At 37.7% G+C, this 20,315-nt stretch overlaps 2 protein-coding genes across 6 annotated transcripts in view; one reads left to right on the forward strand and one right to left on the reverse strand.

Annotated features, from left to right (window-relative positions):
• LOC116673257 (THAP domain-containing protein 5) overlaps nucleotides 1-20,315 on the forward strand; it is a 142,706-nt gene that overhangs the window by 79,129 nt on the left and 43,262 nt on the right. The gene's annotated exons all lie outside the window — the stretch shown is intronic.
• tfec (transcription factor EC) overlaps nucleotides 1-20,315 on the reverse strand; it is a 49,560-nt gene that overhangs the window by 17,566 nt on the left and 11,679 nt on the right. Inside the window, exon 1 of one of the 5 annotated variants that reach the window (XM_032505443.1) lies at nucleotides 8,205-8,368. The exons of the other annotated variants lie outside the window; for them this stretch is intronic. Within the exon in view, the coding sequence (XP_032361334.1) occupies nucleotides 8,205-8,231 (27 nt within the window). The 5' untranslated portion in view covers nucleotides 8,232-8,368. Of the gene's footprint in view, nucleotides 1-8,204; nucleotides 8,369-20,315 lie in introns of those variants that run through there. 5 annotated transcript variants of the gene reach the window in all.

Genomic DNA, 20,315 nt, shown 5'->3' on the forward strand with positions numbered 1-20,315 from the left:
TTTTTTACAGTCTATGTATATGTTGCTATGGTTGTTGTACACAGACCCAAACAGCTAACAGTTTGCAAGGCCAGGACAGAGATGTATGCCCAAAAGAAAAGCCCACATCTCTGGTTGGAATAAGAAACACGTTTACTAATAAACGTTATTAAAAGACTTGGATATAAACAGGTTTTTTGGATATTCGCAAATATCACAACGGAGACCTTTTCAAGAAGGTTGAAGGAATGAAAGAGGGAGGCTGAGTTTGAGTCAAACAAGCCCGCCACCGCTGGAAAACTTTGAAAAATTCCTTTTTACATGGCTGCATGTAAACTGAAATATTAGTGGAATATGTACTTTCATTAGCCATGTTGTCTTTATCGGAATTAAGGCAAACACTGGAATATTTTGTGTATGAAAACGTAGTCATTGTTAAAAGAGCACTCAAACAAACAAAAGGAAATGGGATCTAATCTTCACCGTTCAAAGGCAGGTCCAAGCCACAACCTGCAAAGCTGCTGAGCAATACAGAGCAGAGGATTGTGGGTAAACTGCTGTAATGGTTATGGTCCTGAAAGGGGCACCTCATCCTTGACCCTTACTGTCCAGTGAGCTAGAACAGGATAGACCAGTGCAGCGTTGCCCCTCTGAATGATGTCAGAAAGCTGTACTGTAGACAACTTTAATCTCTCACTTTGGCAGACAGTGAAAAGAAGCCCCCGGTGGGCTCCAACTATCACTATGAAGATGAAGTCTTATTAAAATTATGCACATGATTGATTGTGAGACAGTCCCAACTCACCAAAGTAAAAAGCCTGGGCAACAGCCTGGGCAACAGCCTAAAGACAAAATGCTTACTACACAGAGACAGCAATTTATGTTACACTCCGAAAAGAAGCTTTTACATTTCTTGATTTGCAGTTAACTTTTAATGACAGGATAATTAAAAGACAATGTGCTGTTTATTTTTCTTCTAAATTGCCTCAATTTTAAATACTTTATTATATATATTAGAGAAATAGATGTTTTTGAAGTTAATACCACGATGGAGTAATTTAGTTATTGTTTCTACAAACAATTAAGTAAATGGTTGAATTACTGAGTCCTTTGATCTTTTCATTTATTCTTTTCAACATAAAATAAGGAGGCACCATATTCAAGTGTTTTTAAAATTTGAAATAAATTCTCAGAGTCAGTCAGTAAATTGTCAACGCTGCATTTTATGGGATGTATGTTTCCAGTTATGTCTCTAACCGTCAGAGCGATTAAGAACCTTTGCAGTTGGGCGCCCAGATAGCTCAGTTGGTAGAGCCCCCCCTTCAAGTCTTCATCTAACCTGTTAAAAATAAAGGCTGAAACTGCCCCAAAAAATAAGAACCTTTGCAGAAAGAAGCCTTGGGTTTGACTGTACTTCACTCTATTAATAATTTATCTTATTCATTCTTCCCTAACACCCAAAATTTTATTAAAAGGAATGAAGGGGGCTTATATCTTTCATGGACATTTTTCATCATTGTTTATTAGTACTATTGTTTCTGACTCTAAATACAGTAGCATCACTGTCTCATTCCAGCCAGCCTAAGGCCCAGTAATCTTGAAATTCCACACCTGGGAGGTGGATGGATTTTCTCGGCACTAACACAGATTTGTGAACATTATTTGAGAGCAATAAGCCTTTTGTGTACGTAGAAAAGTCTTAGATCTTTGAGTTCAGCTCATGAAAAATGGGGGCCAAAACAAAAATTTTGCGTTTATAATTTTGGTCAGTGTATAATCATTCTCTCTAGACATTTGGAAAGCTGAAAAAATGGCCATTGGCCACTCATTTACTAATTTAAGCAAACTATTTCAACCATCTATCCACTATTTTTGGCTTTTAAACCAATTATCATTCACCACTAACTACTTCAACCATTTATTCATTACTTCTTGCTGACTATATCAACTGTAACTAGTAACTTGTTGTTGTCCACTCTCAGCTGCACCCTGTTTTGTTTAAGTGTTACACCTGACTCAATATTTTTGCTATATTTTATAATTAAATCATAACTCAGTTTTTTATTTATTTAGTTGAGCTAGTCTACAATCACTGGGGAATCCCTTTACTAAAGCACAGTACAGTGAATAGTGACTGGAAACGATATTTTTATATTTCCTAACAACTTGCTTATCTTTAGGCAAATCTTAAGAAGTTCAAGGAAAAATATAATTGAATTTGACTCAGCTGAATATAGTCTAATAAATCTAAAATAAAAAAATACAAAATATTTTAAAAATATAAATTTCAATACAGCTCTTTTTATAGCTCAACATGGCATAAGAAGAAGATGCTACTCTCCCTAACCAACATAAAGTGCATTTGTGGGCTAAATTTGTAAGCCACTGTTCAAAAGCTTTTGGGAGAGATGTATTGATTACCGTTAACTTGATTTTGGGAAATTAAATAATGCAATAGCTGTTTAATGAGAACTAAGTACAAAATTAAATCAACTTTGACCTTACCAGAACTAGTCATAAATGGTTAGTGCTGTGGACAAAGAGCCGTTTGTTCACTCTGTTTGGCTATCTTTGTGTCTGTACCGTTTGAATGAGTAAGCTGCTGTGACGAATGCAGGAGTGCCAGTGCTCCTCATCCCAGCGATGTATGAGAGGAAGACCAGCAGAGAATGTGAGGGGAGTGAGACGTAACAGCCGGAAGAGCTCAGGCTTTGATCACATGCAGGTCTGTTCCGTTTAAGACTGACCTGCATCCAGGTCATATTACATCAAAGTTCTTGTGTATTAAATTGAATCCCTCTTAGGCAATATTATGATCATGTGTAATCCCAAATTCCAAAGGAATAAATGTTACTAAAAAATCTCCTTCCTGCACAAATTAGTGAAGTATAGAGCACATACATCTCCTTTCCTTTTTGTTAATATAATCAATATCTAATTATTTTCCGGTTCTTTTATTAGATCATGCTACTCCACCCGCCGTCTCGGGTAAATTGGGTAATTAGCTGTGCCTGAGTTCAATTTATTTTTTCCATCATTTAGTCGCTGCCAGTTCCAAGTGTGTTACAGAGTTCCTGCCAATTCCTCTGGTGTGGACTACCACGCGCCTCCTCAGATGCACATGCCAGCCTTATCTTTTTCCTGAATAAGGTTCGCCAAAACTAAACAGCTGCACCATCATCTCAGACCTGGTCCTTTGCAAACTTCACATGCAGGACTTAAATGACCCCCTGAACCCAGAATTGAGCCAGCATGTTTGGTTTTAACCTCCAACCAAGAGGAATCAACTACATGTCATTCATAAAGGAAATTGTTGTGTTTTAATTGCCTATACCTAATCTCATATTGCCAGGCCTATGTACACAGCACTTTGAAGTAAGGTCTGGCTACACCACATATACATTCTTGGATAGGAAAAAAAACTTCTGTATTGTTTGCATTTCTTTAAACCAGTCACTGTCGTCTTAGGCATAACTAAGCTCCATCACAGCAGCAGTAGCTCTGCGAAATAGTGTTGACAAGGAACGTGTTTTGCTGGAACATTTGCACCCCGCAAAAGAAAATGACACATACAATATTAACTGAGTTAAGTTAATAATCATTCACACAATACAATAACGTGAGCTATTTAAATTAGCTGGATGCATTAAACACGTAATTAGTACGTAATTTGCTTACCAGTGAATTGCTGTATGTACTTTGTGCATAGCATTCCTCTAATATCAGTCCAAAAACATCCTAATTAGATAGTAAATGCTGTAGTAAATCTTTACAATCATTCTCCAGGAGATCCAAGCAGACATGCCTTGTTGCCTGATCCAAATTTTCTTTAAAACCTGCCCTTTTCAGTGTGTACCTTGCTAGCTCGAAATTTGTTGTTGCTTCCCGTAACGAACGGAGTTTAAGAACGTCAACAGGCAGAGAGCAGAAGGTTAGAGAAATCAGTCAGGCAATTATCCTAGAAATGTACTTCCATTGATCCAGACTAGCATGAACCTAACACATGGGATTTCAGTCCAGGATACCAAGAAAAAAACATCAATATCGGACAAATCCACACCTCACTTTTTACATCCGTTTGCCAATGTACAGTACCAGTGTAGGAAACAGTATGTTGGCACAAAGTTAGGATGTGGAGGTCAGGGTGGTGGATGGATGTCTAACTCTCATGCAGGAGACTGGAATACACTTCCCATACACCAACATTAACTGTAACCTAAATCTGAGTTTTAGTTTCTTAACCACAGGTTATGTGCCATAACCACAACCTTTCTCTAACCTTAACCATGCTGCTGTTGCCAAGGCGAGAATGACATCGGCTTCCATCCTCCTTTCTGTCCTTGAATTTAACCCCGGGTTTTGAAGAATTGTACAAAATCTGTGTTCTTTTCTGGCATTAGCATTAGAGATACAAAGCGCAAACCCTGCTCATCTGTCCATCCTTGTATTTACCCCCATGTCCACCCCCAGTGTCAAGAAAATTACCATAATCCTTTTAACACTGATGGGCCCTATGTTGCACCCGGCGCATTGCAAAGCCCGACGCAAGTGTCTTTGCTAGTTTAAGACCGACGCAGTTGTCAATTTCCAGTCCAGTTCACACGTCATTTAACCCTTGTGTGGTGTTCATATTTTTGTTACACAGACAATGTTACCGGTTCTGGTGGACCCCCTCATTATTAGGCTTTTAAATCAATACAACCATAACAATTTACGTAAAATACTTAATAGTTGTTTACTTTAGTAAACTTTAGTACTCAATTACCAATGATATATACATAATTTATGGTTCATATTTTCCATTTACCCCTGTGAGATCACATTTATGATCATATCATCATTTTCATTTTTTGTGAGAAAACAGGGAAATTCCATTATAAAAAGGTAAACGAAAAAATTGTTTATTATTGGTGCTTATTTTTTAGAACAGGTGAAAGTGCTTGAAATGTAACAACTTTGTGTGAGAATAGCAGAATAGCAAAAATACAACATAGTTTCATAGCACCTACAATTAAATACATTTGGGTCCAGTAGAATCAAACATCTCATATGTAATAGTTATGTGTAGAGGGTGTACCGTGTGCAGTCATCGAAAATAAGTACATTTTTATGTTGGCCGTAGCTCATTTTTTATGAGCTACGGCCAATGAGTTCAAGTTAGAAGAAATAATAAATAGCATAATTTTTTCCTTTACCAAACATTGTAAAAGGGTCCCACAGACCCGAACACCATACAAGGGTTAAATAGCAAATGCTTCTGCGCCTATCTGTGCACCCATGGGAGGTGAATTCAGGTGCATTCCTGCTATCTTGAGGCAGCGGAAAGTGATTGCACCATTGACGAACAAAAACCTGGTCTAAAGTCAATAACGCAGCATTTAATTGTTATTTTAACAGCGCAGATAATTAAGGATTGTGCACAGCGCGTGCACACTATGCTTGCTACACAAAGGGACGCACGCACAGCAGCACACAAACATGCAAAGATTAAAAAACATACATTAAAGTGTTAAATATTTTTGGTGGTATAGGGCTCGTGCCAAATATCATCTGCTTGCGCTTTCACTTCACACACAAGCAGATCAGTTTCTCCTCCTGCAAATCTGTCCTTCTTGCCTAGGAAATGTGCCATCATAATAGCAACGCGCCAAGGTACAAAGGAATGGGAGATGGCACTCTGATTGGTTTATTGCATGTTACGCCCAAAACACACCTATGATTAATTAAGACACTAAGTACAACCCTTTTAACCATGTGCCGGGCACACAGACCCTTTTTTCCGCCATTTAAACTAGCAAAAGTGGATTCGCACATGCCCTAAACGTACCTGCGCCGCCTTCAGTTCTCTAAATTACAATTAAGTAAAGGTGTATTTTTTTAAATCCTCTCTGCACACCACTCGCTCTCCATGTTCATTCATGCGTTGCATTTATCTCACTTATGCGATGATAATGCAAGCATGAACTAAAACGAATGTTGCTTTACTGTTTTTTTCCCCCCGTTGTCTGTGAAGTTTTCAGAATGATGAATGAACAGATCTCATCTTTGAACCAAAAATGACAATGAAACTTTGTTGTAATTCTGTAATCAAAAATCATGTCCGATCATTTTCATAACTGTGTATTTGAGTGCCACGAACCAATCTGTGCACAAAGAAGTGGGCACAGTTTGGTTTTGTATATTTTGGCCCATTACATACACTTTACATTACAGCTGACCATTTTCTGAAGCATACCATATGTTTTGAGAGTGATTTCCTGTGTTCTAAACAGCCATTGGTCTCATTTGGTTCCAGCATGTAATATGAATCATCTTACACAAACTTAGGTTAACATAATCCATCCATCTGTCTATTCTGTCTATTTATGTCAAATTTAACTTTAATAATTAACTTTATGGGGGACTGTGTTTGCAAAAAATCTGCATAGCATTCATTAATGCAAAAAAATATATGTTTTGTTATCTGGCTGCAGTATTCTCATAACATACTGTAACTTTTGAATGTAATGCACTGAAATCTTAAATCTGAGAACATCCTTGAACACACCACCAAGCAAGAATAAAAAAGCACTGCTGACTCACTATCTGCAGTACAACATGATGATAATGTCATGTTTAATGCAGTAGCCTACATAAACACCCCTCATTGTGTGTGCGTGTGTGTGTGTAGCACTCTGAACTACCAAGAGGTCATGAGTGCATTCACTTAAAGCAATCTTACTATCTTAAACTTATCTTCCCTCTGTGCCTATCTCTTTCTCTCTATCAGCCTCTCTTTCCCCATCTCTGGGTATGTTAATGATCTGATGTGCAGGCAGAGAAGGCACCTGTGCGAGGCTAACGTGAGACGACACCAATCGTTTCATCACAATGGGGAGCCCCAGAGACCAAACAACTTACTTAAAAGGCGTATTTCAGGGTATTAATTGCTTGACATGGCTCACCCAGGTAAGGGAACCCTTTCATATGGCAATAAAATGACGAGTGGAGAGGGGAAACAAGCAGCAAGGTATTTCTCACAAAATCATGTGCTGTGAGGAAAAATAAGTTACAGTAATTTAGTTAACCACCCCTCCTGCCCCATCACTTTTTTTATGGTGTGTCTGGTTCTGTGTGTGAGTAGGAGTAATTTCACGTGACCTGGGGTTTTTGTCCCAAAACTGGACCTTTTTTTGCCTGTTAGAGTTGGTGAACGCAAGGAAAAATGCAAATGAGAGTCACACACAGATAAAGAAAGATTCAGGGAACTAAACAAGATGCTATAATGGAACTAGACAAACACTATAATGGAATTAAACAGACACTATAATGGTGAGAGAAGTTAACTTAAGGTGAATGAGAATGAAACACCTGGTCCCACGACCTCTTATCATATTAGGTAGTTGGAATAAATGGGTGAATAGTAAATACAAAGAAGAAGAAGAAGAAGAGCAGCCTTGCATATGTGCTGTTATAATATAAGACACTACTGAATTTCCTCCATTGTGCTTCATTAAGAGTTAATTCCCAATTCTTCCATTATCATTATCAACACTTACACTAAAGTCAAACAGTTTTGCCAAATGTATAATTTGAAAAGTTGACTTTTTTTACGAGTCTGCTTTGCTTTTTGTCTAATACAGTATTATACAGTGTAATTCCACAAATCATCACTGTCCTGACCAAATGTTTGTAATGTAATGTTTTGTAAATGTTTTTGTAATTGTATTACAATATTGTCATTATTAATATTATTACTTACTATAATTACTTAATTATTACTTAAAATTCAGAGTCTGTACCCATACAGAAAGTTGGCGACTAACTAATATAATATAAAAGTTACAGTAATTTTTCCTCTGCTCGTGTCATCAGTCTCAGTGCGTTTTTGGTATTATCATCCCAATAGAGATTTTAGGGTTGACTTATTTTAATTTAGTCTAATGTCATTTAAATTGACATAATAGCCCTACATTTGACATGGGTAAATTTCACATCTAACAGAGTTGTCAAAGTCTTTTTACAGCTATCAGAAACAAGGATGCTCTTTATATAAAGCATACAAACAGGCACATGACACACAGTTGTGAATCTGCAATATTTGAAAATAAATTGAATTATTTCATGCATACATTAATTATTATTTGACTTAAGCAACTCTGAGGCCTTATCACCCAGGTACATATGCATACATTAACACTGCGTTTATATCTGAAAGCAGGAGTAGGTGTCCCAGCTTCACTTACCTGTCCGTACCAGTTATATTCCAGCATCGTGACGGCACGTGTAGCATTCACAACCACGCAATTAAAAACTGTACTTGTATGCTCTTGCACAATCAAATCCTAATATATTGCGGCCTGTTGCTCTCTTCTCAACACAACTATACAACTCTTTCCTGTGTGGGATTGATGTCATCAAGAGCCAGACAAAAACTAAGCCATTACACACACATTTTTGTACACATGCACTGACAAGCATACTCACACACACCCCTGGCTCTCCTGTTGAATTTTGGCACTCCCAAGGCTTAAGACCTGTTGATAATGAACCTGAACCCATTATTTTGAGTCAATGAATTGAAAGAAATAGGGCAAAGAATGAAAGCCACAGGGCCAATTAACAGCATTCTTTGATGTATTACCCTTGCTCGCCACTCAACCAGACCGCTCTGGGCCTTTTTGTCTTTATTCCTTCTGTTATTCATTAATTATTCTGAGCGGGGTCAGAGTTTGTGTGGCTAATTGTGCAGACCGTCTCTCTTTGAGGATGGCAAAAGATTCGCCCAACACTGACACTCCCCCTGACTGTGCCCAGTCACCTTGAATTATGCCAATTATTCCAATTCTTTGATTTTTCCCCTCCTCCCACTCTCTGTTTTATCATTGTACTAAGCTGTTGGTCTTTTCCCCCTCCCTCCTGACTTTTCATAGTTCAGTCTCTATCACTGGACATTCTCTCACTCACTCACACACACACAAACAGATACATAGTATTTTGGTTATGATCTTTGATAATTATGACAGTTGACACTCTCGCTGGTCAGATCTTTGTAGACCTCAGGTACTTTGACATACTGTGTGTCACTCAGCGCACACATACATTTTTTGTAAAGGAAGCAACTAAAACCATTGTGTGTGTAGCCTTGACTATCATTACTGCTTAGTATCACTCAGCACACGCATTTTTAATGAAGCCACTAAAACCATTAAAATAGCCCTCTTTGAATGAATTGACACATTACAAGGTGTCATAAGAACATAATATAACTTCTTCAGCCAGCTTTTCAAATATAGTTTCATTTTTAATTCAGTATATACAATATATATATGTATATATATATATATATATATATATATATATATATATATATATATATATATATATATTTGCCTCCTCTAAGTCTCATCAAGAAAGAAAATATATGTTTAACCAAAAATGTCTTTAAAAAACACAAGTTTGATATTCAAAAAAACAAATTGGTTGATTACACCCCCTACTATTTAGCTAATAACCGCAAATGTATTAGTAATTTACACCATTCCAAAAAACACGTTGATCTTCAAACCGAGTGAAGTCTTGGTTGCAAAGTTCCCATAAGGACTGAAAAAAATTTGTGCCTCTGGATTTTTCACAGTCTGAGCCAGTTTTAACGGGCCATTGGAAACGCATTACTCAGTTTAGGACGAAGATGAACGACTGTGAGTCACTGTTTTCTACCTTTTTTATAAAATGTATTGCACTTATCTTTATTATGGGACAAGGCACAGGCTATGAAATGCAAATCCCGTCAATTATACAGTTGATATTGTTCTTGTTTCTGTTTTGTTGTCATTGCTGTTGGTAAAACTACAGTAGTTGTGCAGTCTGCCTCAGAGGTAAAACCTTTAGACATTTACACGAGATCCCATGAAGATACAGGAAACAAAGGCAGTGCCATTCTGCAAGTGATATCAGATGTAATCAGATTAGGAAACGTCTATGAAAGCAATCCCTCTTTAACATGATTAGGAGAATAGACAGCCTTTAATGGTTTCATTATCTCAGATTTCTTTATTCTGAACAAAGGCTATGAAGGGTTGTATCCCAAAAGGTCTCTTGAGGCAAACTGCATAGCTGTAAAAAAAACAAAAACGTTGTATTACACTGACTATTGGAAAAAAAATTTAAAGTAAGAAATTTAAATGGTTTTTGGTGCAAAATAACATTATTTGATTTAGGTGCCATTTTCTTGATTGAAATTAAAGTATTGATGTCATTGTTCTTCCAAGTAAATTACGTTTACTTGATATTTTAATGTAACTTATAAAAGAGAACATCATTTTTACTCGCAAAAACTTGGCTAAAATGTCTTAGGTTTTTGTTGACTAAAACTAACAATAATCAAATGACTGAAATATGACTAATTTACAATTTGGTCAAAAGACAAACTACATAAGGTGCCAAAATGAACAGGGCTGTGAGGTATCATGAAATAATAAAATAATTATTATTCTGTTAACTCACTGCTATGACTTTAAAACCCCTAGATAACATCTGCTTTTTCACTTCCAGTAAGCTGTCAACTGCCTCTTCCGTCCCTTTGTTGTCTTATTTGTCCTACATGAAAGAAGGCCATGGAAGATCACTGAAAGCCTACGCTAACCTTTTGTCTCTCAAGTCCTTTTGGATGTGTTTTCTTCAAAGGGAGTCCCATGTAGTACTTCTGGCTATGGGCCGCTCTGAAAGGTTATGTCCTCAGGCCACGTCTGTGTTACTGACGCCACTGGCTAAACACTGTGTCCCTCTCTGACCTCCTTAATTTGGTGTGTGTGTGTGTGTGTGTGTGTGTGTGTGTGTGTGTGTGTGTGTGTGTGGTGCGCGCAGAGTGCATGTGTGTGTCCTTGACTATCATTACTGCTTAGTATCACTCAGCACACGCATTTTAATTAGCTACTAAAACCATTAAAAAACCCTATTTGAATGAATTGACTCATTACAAGGTGTTATAAAAACATAATATAACCAGCCAGCTTTCCATCAGTATAGTTTATTTTTAATTCGCCATAGCCATCAATCTTCTCATCTAAGTCTCATCAAGAAAGAAAATAAATGTTTAACCAAAACTATGCCAGTTTATATAAAGCCATCAATCTCCTCATCTAAGTCTCATCAAGAAAGTAAATAAATGTTTAACTAAAACTATGCCAATTTGATAAAAAAAAAAAAAACCTGCATGGATGATTACACCCTCTACTATTTAGCTAATCAGCAAATGTATTAATAATTTACACAATTCAGAAAATATAAACGTTAAATCTTCAAACTGAGTGAAGTCTTGGTTGCAAACTTCCCATAAGGGCTGAAGAGAGTTTGTGCCTCTGGATTTTTCACAGTCTGAGCCAGTTTTAACGGGCCATTGGAAACGCATTACTCAGTTTAGGACGAAAGTGAGTTGCATCACTGTTTCTAGATTTTTAAGAAATGTATTGCACTTATCTTCACTATGGGAAAAGGTGCAGGTTATATACTGCATGTGACCTTTTAATTCAGGTATATGCAGTACATATTCTTCCGGTTTCAGTTTTGTTTTCTTATTTTATTTCTGTGGAAAAGACGTAGTAGTTCAGTCTGCCTCGGAGGAAAAACATGTCTTTCAGCAGGGACATAGGGGGAGAGATGTTAACAAAAGGCCCTGATAAGATTATGTAGTAGCCACAAGCCAAAAACAAGAAGGATTCAATGAGGTGACAAGCTGGTTTTTTTTGCACCTAGTCTGTTGTTTCCTACAGTCTTATGGCTTTAGGACATATCACTGTAGATCCTATCTTGTGGCGTCTATCTTACTAGGAAGTTTTTGATGCAAGTCTGTATCCTAGTATACATAATGACAAAGTAATAAGGAGACAAAGTGCTGGTTTGGCTTTTTATATCCCGTAAAAAGTCAAAAAAACATTTTAATTATCTGCTGTGCATACTTTTGTCTATGTTCCGTCTGTATCTACTGTACCAACATTGTTTGAGAATTCCACTAATGCTTTTAGACATCTTTTTTTTTCCATTTCCTTTTTTGTTCTATTACTCTCCACTGTGATTACGATGTAGTTACTGTGACTGTATTTGTGCACACAAAAAACAAATACACACAAACACACTAGGGGTTCCTGAATACCAATTATGTTGTTCTTGTTCCCCTCTCTGAGCTTATCTAGCCTCCAGGGAGACCTCCAGCCCACTCCCTCCCTCTTTTTAAACACAGATCTTCCAACCCAGCAGGAAGCCTCAACTGGTCCCAACACACAGTCCCTGCTCCCTTGCTCCCTGATGCACACTGTCCACTTCCCCAGCCACACACCAACACTACTACTCCCTACACATTGTACCTTTTTTATGCCTCCTTTTGAATCCTATTAGTGCGTGAACTTAGTTTAACTGAAAAAGACTGTCGACTTCACTCAATTAGGCCTAATAGGATTAGGTTGCTGGTATGGGCCTGGAGGTTTAAATAGGAATGGAATTTTGGCAGACACCTGCTCCATCCATTGCATTAATCTTATAAAGGCAATGGAGTATGCAGGGGCCCCTGTGATACCCAGGGTTGAGCGCTTGGTTGGATGAATGGCTGTATTAGATTCATGGGATTTAACACTGATGACATCAGTACCAGAGGAAGTGTGGACCAGTGGTGAAAAGGGCAGCACCAAATCAAAGGTTGAATGTACAGTAGGTAGCCAAAACAGCCAAAACACATGTTGTCGACGAAGGCACTCATTTTACTTTAGCGTACACAGTCGTGACGTTCTGTAATATAAATGTATACATAGATTTTACAAAAGTTTAATTTATCGTCTGTCAACTTTCATTATATCATGACAATATGATCACAGAATGGTGACTATTCTACCAAAAATGTATTTAGCTGATCAATTTAAGAATCTTCAAGTCACACATTGGCTCATAGCATATCAACATTTTAATCAACTGTAATACCATATATATATATATATATATATATATATATATATATATATATATATATATATATCATTTAGAGTAATTACATAAGGAAGTACAGTAGGCTACATCTAGTAATTGAAGGTGCCATATATATTTAAAACAATGAATATATCATGCTGCAAATCTCATTTTCAGGTTGAAACTACATGTATTGAACATGTATTAGTCGGCCACTAAAAGATTTAGTTTTTCTGCTTCCTCAGCCAGCAAAAGCTGATTAAACATCTTTAAGTTTGTAGTCCTATTTTTTGTAGACAACTTTTAGTTTTTAATTACCTGTAAGTTTAAAGGTAAAGTACATTTTGACATGTAAACCTAAAGACATTCAACAAGGTATTCAGATTCAATAAGTGGATAAGAAAAAGTGTGATGTATATAGATCAGAGGCTTACGTGTGCTTCCTGTTCAGCCGAAATGGTGAAAATGCCACATAAGTTTCCATTTTCTGGAATGGAAGCAGTAATAGCCATACTGTCGTATTAAAAATGTTGCAACCCAGGTATGATAAACCGCCAAAAAAACTGTAACAAATGCCTAAATGACTGCAGTCAAGAACACTGCCACAGGACACAAACCCATTTTGGTGATGTTTGGCATAGTGGTCAAGGGGAAGGAAGCCTTAAATGTAAAGAGGTTGGGATAGATAAGAGTGTGAATATAGAGTACAAGGCTTGATATGGCTTGTGCTGTTAAAATAATTACTCTGTCATTGTCTCTTAACACAGTGGGAACAATGGCCTTTTAGGTGTCATGTCACTGATCACTTTACTGCACTTACTGATCTTTTCCACAGAAAACCTAATCATCTATCCTATCCTCCTATGTGAGCTATAGATAAAGACACATTTTAAAATATATTTTATAGAATTTTATCTTTTGTTTCAATATGATTTTGCATACAGTAAATATGTACATCTTTTAATGAGCATTGCTCCATGAAACTAAGTAGCACCTTTCAAGATTAGGACTAGGGACATTTACAAGACTCGTCTGTGGATGTCCAACTGTACGCTGTCTGACGATTATGGAAAGCCACTGGGCCAGAGGTGCATCATCTGTATTTTTAAAGATTTTCGTTATTCTTTTAATATACTTGTGAAGATGATTGTTACAAGTTCCTCACCTTCTTAGTTGATAAGGTAATGGCTATTAGGTCCAATATTCATACTATGACTTGCCCTCCCAACTCTAGCCCTTCTCAATCTCCTACTGTTCTGGACTCTTTTTAACCTATAAATTTACACAATCTATTGGATTTGATTATGAAAATGAAGCTTTCTTTCAAGCCCTCTTGGTATGTTACCATCTTCACTCTTCTTAAAGTTTAGAGTTTTACCAAGCATTGGAACTGGTGTTTCAGCTATTGTAGGAAGTGCCCCTTCCTATTTTAAGCCTGTTAACATTCAGCTCGTGCTGTTCGATTTTTTTAGGTCACTAGAACTTGAGCTTTGAAACGCTCTGCCTCCACCCTTACGTTCGGCTGTTTCTATGAACTCTTTTAAAAACTAGATAAATACATAGCTTTTTAGGCATGCGTTTGGTAGACCCGTCTTTACTTACATGTTGGGTATCAAGTTTTTATTATGTGTTATGTTCGCTTGTATGTTTTATGTCATTGTTAAGCACTTTATGTTATCTGTGAAAAGTGTTTTATCAATAAATATTAATTACATACTGTAGATGCTAAAACTAACTAAAACAATTCAGCATCACTAAGTTTTACAAAGAAATAGCCATAACATGAGCCATCAAAGTTAAAGAAAGCATGCAGAAAAAAAATAGCTTAGGGAAAGGAAAACTCAAGCAATCGCATAGTCTGGAATCACTTATGGCAAAGGTGCAATCAGGTTTTCAATTTAAACTTTTTACTTTGTGCAAGCAAATGTTCCTGGTAGATTACTTTGTAACATTGTAACACTGTATTCATTATGTCTGCTGACGATTGAAAGGCAAAGAGAACACTGTTGCGACTGTGATACTGTGTCATTTGTAAAATTCTGTCTCATAGTCCAACCATGTCCCCGAGAAATTGTCTATATATATAGTACTTACTTGTTTTTTGACTAAACATATCCATAAAAAAAGTTACATAATGTAGGTATTGCATTATTTTGCTGGGAAACAACGCAAATACGCTGTCAGTGAATATTTTGCTGACACAGTCAGTATCAACATTTTTTGCGACCTTTCAGATATGTTAATTACCAACCTTTGTTGTAAAAAATGTTATCCGGTCAGCATAGCGTTTCCTTCAAAATGCATTTTCTGTTGCAACTTAATTGTATATAAATGTAATTTCTCTGAGAGTGTTATTGCCATTGTGCAGTGTTGGAAACACCTTTTTTGACACAATACCCTACACACATTTCCTGTCATTGTCAACTTCTGCATAGGTGTTATTCAAAGACATTGTGGCTGTTCTGCTCCCACCTCCTGATAGGAAATTAAATCAACCAATCAGGTCGGCCGCACAATGCGTGGTTGCGAATTGGCCCTTTGCTGCGTAAATTTAGCAGAGATGTTTCTGTGTATCATCGCTAAAGTAAACGGCAACAAGGTTAACATTTCTAAACTACAACGTCTTTACTTGCTCCCTACCATAAGTAGCATTTTCAAAAGCATTAGCCAATGTCATGAGTATGTTTCCACAAAGGCCCAAGAGTGTAGTCAATCCTCTTCATTACTAACCACCATTCTTCCCAGGGGTGTCGTACCAAGTCTCATACCAACACCTAACAATGTCTTTCACGGAGGTCCCTCCATGTCTCTGGATGCTGTGAATAGCTATCTTGGTGGCCTTGAAACCCCAGACTCCCCACCTTGAGGGATTATGATATGTTTTATCCAGAAGTGGTCTGTGTTTTTGTTCTGCGTGTCAATTATTGTGACAGTCTAATGGCCTGATGTCTGCTGTTGTAAGAACAATCAGCATAGGGGGAGGTCAAGGGTGAGCTGGAGGGGTGGCAATGTGTGTGTGTGTGTGTGTGTTGTTAGGATGGAGTTATGTCCAGTGTGAGACATTTAGAGGGACATTCTGTCTAATCCGATTAGTGTCTTAGAAAACCCTGCCATATCAGAAGGGGTCAGGGGAAAGTCTCTCATAAAGAGATACATTTCATCACCATTATGATAGAACAAAAAAAAGAAAAAAGATGGAATTCATCAAAAGGTGGTTGTAACGGTGTCGAAATGTTATTTTGTTGCAGTTCATCCAAAATATGATTTTTTTTGGACTGATTTCCTTGGGTCATACAAATTTGTTTTTATCTGTTATTTGAAGCCTGAAAATATTTTCTGATCAATTCATGCTCACAAAAACTAATGGTGAGTATAAGATTAGCCCCTTTTTACACAGCCTGTTCAAGGCGGGACTTTTGCTCCTTTAGGTCGGGTTTACATTCACACAGGCAATCCTCAAGTGGTCCTCAGGCAGCGCATAGGCAGTCCGGCAAAAAACGCATGTCTTGCCACTCTTGAATGAGGGTAGTGCATTAAGGCTGTGATGGTGGGGGCTGCAGAGGAGGTGCCGAAAAAAACACAGTCCCTCGTTTCTTTTCTTTCTCTCTTTCTCTGTGAAATGAAGCTGCCTTCTTGTTTTTACGTTTGTGTGTTTTTTTAATGTTACCTGTTGACTGTTCTGTGTGAACAGACAATAAAATGTAATCTTATCTTCAAGTGCGGTCAGAAATGAGGTAATAAAAAAAATATCTGAATTATATAAAGTCTGTGTGAACGTAACAAAGATGGAATGGGGGGGTGGGGGTCAGGGTTGATGCACCTTTAAGCTGCAGCGTAGGTAGTCACAGAGCCGTAAGAACAAAACCGATTTAGCAGGAAAGGCGGAACTACATGCTGTTCAAGGCACAATTCGACCCACAGGAGGGCCAAAAAGTGATTAAGCAGCATTCCAAGTAGCCAAACATATTAATAACTTACAGAAACATTGCATTCCACTCGCTCTCTCCCTCTCTCAAACACATACACACACGGGCGCTGCAGCTACCTCTGACTTTCTCTCTACTGAATACTGTGCCACTATAATGAATGAATTTGTGAGTCGGGTTGGGTAAGCGTAGTTGATTAACAGTTTGGATCGGCTCACACACACTAGACGAGTAGACACAGACGCTGTTGGGTTACACGTCGAGCCTCTTTTTCTCCCAGAATGCCAGCGATCTTATGAAAGGTGTGCTTGGTTCTGTGATAATAAACAAAGATGGCGTAACGGCAGACCTTGCCCAATTTCTGTGTGAAAAGGGGCTAGTGTTTCCTATATGCATGTTAATGACAGTTCCGTGCGAAACAACTTTAAGAAAACCTCCTTAATTAGCTTTCTAACTACAGTACATTACATTTGAGCTTTTGTAGGGGTGAACTAAAAAATCAAGTGACTGTTGTCCTTTAATAGGGATAACTTTTTCAGGTCAAATAGAAAACACAATTTACGTCTGAGGCTTCATTTGATTAGCTAATTTCATTTAAAGTAGGCCTCCGCTGTGTAAATCAGACTGCTAGTTGAGCATGCAGAAAGCATCAAAAACAGGTTTACTGCAGTCAACCTGTAATAATTTAAAAAAAGTCCTAAACTGTTAGCTTCTAGTTAACAATTAGCATTTTTTAGACTGATCTAATTAGCCAATATACTGTACATCAGTCTAACTACTCTCTCTTTGCCAACTGTGTGATCTCACGATCGCTACTGTGCTGGAAATGGATTGTATGTGGATCCAGGCGACACAGTATATCTAAAAAGTAAAATTGCATTATTCAGTGTGTGTAATTTATTATACAATTCATTTACTAGTTATGGTTAACATACCTACATTTTTCAGTTGTTTTAGAATTTTATGTTGGGAGACGTGAACAACACATGACAATGAACTGAACCTGAGCCTTGCTGAACTGATACACTGTATATGGGATGATCCGTAATTGCGTGCGCTTACTGGTGATAGCATGTGTGTTTTCTATTGACTTATTTAATGTTTCCAGCACGTTGTTCCATCAATGTGAATCATTACACGAGACTTCTGTCTGTCTCTATCCCTCCATTCATTCATCTGTGCAGTCCATCGTGGCAAACAGCGGTCCAGCCAGCCGAAGGCGCTTAGCCAGTCCAGATGGGTGGTCCAAACCAATCACTGCTGCTCTCCCAGGGTTTGGCCTGCTAGGGTCCCTGCTGCCCTGACACCCTCCTCTTTTTCTGTGCTCTCTCCGTGTCTCACGCATTCCGCTTGTTTCATGTCTTGGTGTTCTGTGAGATTGAACTGATTGTGTTAGCACAGACAAAATGACAGTGGTGTACAAACCACTGCATTTGTCTTTAATTGCTACAGTGTGTACAAGACTTTATTTGTGAACATTTTTGCATGGCTTCATTTGCCATCCAACAACACACTAAAGTTATGTTTGTCTCTCTCCACTGTGACTCACAGACTCTGCCATGGATGTTAGACAAACAAACCTTGAGTTGTAGTATTACTCGCCATGCTGAAAATGATAACAGTTTAAGAACACACCAGATTTGAAACGTACTGCTGGCCTAACACCACACTGTTCGTGCGATTTCATATAGTAGACTCAGAACAGTGTATAACAAGCAATTTTTACCATACAGAACCCACAGAATTGCAATTTTGCTGTGAATCTCCAGAAAAGATGACTTCCATATATTGAAACACTTGGAACTAAATAGACTGGCTTTCAAGCAATGCCATCAGGCTTCTGTGGAAAATGCATCATGTTATTATACCTATAGTGTTTCAGGAAATAAATAATTTCCCGAAATAAATAAATCTTGTTTTAGTGTCCTGTGTGGCTGATTAAGGATACTTACTAAATCCTGTATTCAGGATTGAAATTGGAACACGTCTGTCATATGTTAAGAATCCAGTATACTGTATTTTGAGCAGGATTTTCATAAATGCTGACATTATTCATATATAATCTAGAATAAGGAGGCTTCCGTGGTTTGAATCCGGGATACCGATTGATATTTTGGGACACTATCAGTTGATTTCTCACTACCTGTAGGGCTAGCTGTGTATGATCCGTTTTGAAAATGAAAATGTTGCATTCAAATGTATCTTTTAAACTGTATTTTGACTGGTTCCCAACAACTTGTTTCATGTCTCTTAATACTGATAATGTCCACAATTATCATTGCAGTGTTGCAACATGCTTTATATACCCCTGCTGTGTGCAACAGAAAATAGTTAGTCAAATATGAGCTAAATTAGCCATTTGTTTCCTGGAAAGTACCTTGTATTGCTATTTCAAATTTGAAAACCAGCATCACGTTAGCAAATATTCAACTAATTAGATTTTATTTTTAATGACATCATGGAAGCAATTACGTTGAGGAAACCTCTGTTCCTCAGGTATTGAAGAAGGCAGCCTGTACCTGGAGGCCAGTATCGACTCACACGCATTCACACATGCATTTGCCAAGGCACACAAACACACACATGACACACAAGACCAACTTTAGCACATGAAAGGCCTCCTAGAGAAGACAGAAAACATACTGCAACAATGCTTTGAAGTACATCCGTCATCCATCTAATGTAGGGATGTTTTTTGTTCCTCCTCCTCTGATAGTCTGATTCATATCTCTCTTCCAGGAATTCCCTTTCTAAAGCCTAAGAGACAGTACTGCCAATCTGCTAGTCATTTGGCTCCTTTCACAATATCCCCAACGTATTCCAAACATCCAAAATTCAGTTGCACTTTTGCATCAAAGCAAAGCAGGAAAATAGATCAGATTTTTTTAAAGTCCCAGATGAGGTCTGCAATCTTTGTGCAATCTTGCATATATGCAAGAGCACATAGATACATATGCATTGAATAGCATACAGTAATTGCAGTGGCCAGTTATGGCTCAGTGATCTGTCAGCACATTGTGTGGGGTTTTCAGTTGCCTGGGCAATGGTGCTACAATCCCTAGAGATTGAATTCCAAAGAAATACCCCCTAAAACACAGAGTTCATTCAAATGGTTCCTGTTGTGTGTGAACAACAGCAATATAGTTACAATCAGGCTGGTATGTATCAGACTATCAGCAAGCAGACTAATAAAGAAATTAAGCAAGCCTAACAGTGATTTTCACTGTAACAGCCCTGTTTCATTAACCTTATTATTCAAAGGCCTCTAAACGACAGTGATGAGTAACAATGTGTCATTGATGTTCTTCATAGGCAGAAGGCCCGCTGTGTTTACGACCGGATTGGGTTTCATTTATATAAGAGCTGATACATTTGATTTTTTTTTTTTTTTTTACCTGACAGTTTAGTGATTATATACCTGTGGTGAAAAGTGGGCCATTAGGAGAAGTGTGTGGATAGGAAAAACTCACATTGATG

The sequence above is a fragment of the Etheostoma spectabile genome, chromosome 23 (genome assembly GCF_008692095.1).
Source record: "Etheostoma spectabile isolate EspeVRDwgs_2016 chromosome 23, UIUC_Espe_1.0, whole genome shotgun sequence".
In the NCBI taxonomy this organism is placed as follows: Eukaryota; Metazoa; Chordata; class Actinopteri; order Perciformes; family Percidae; genus Etheostoma; species Etheostoma spectabile.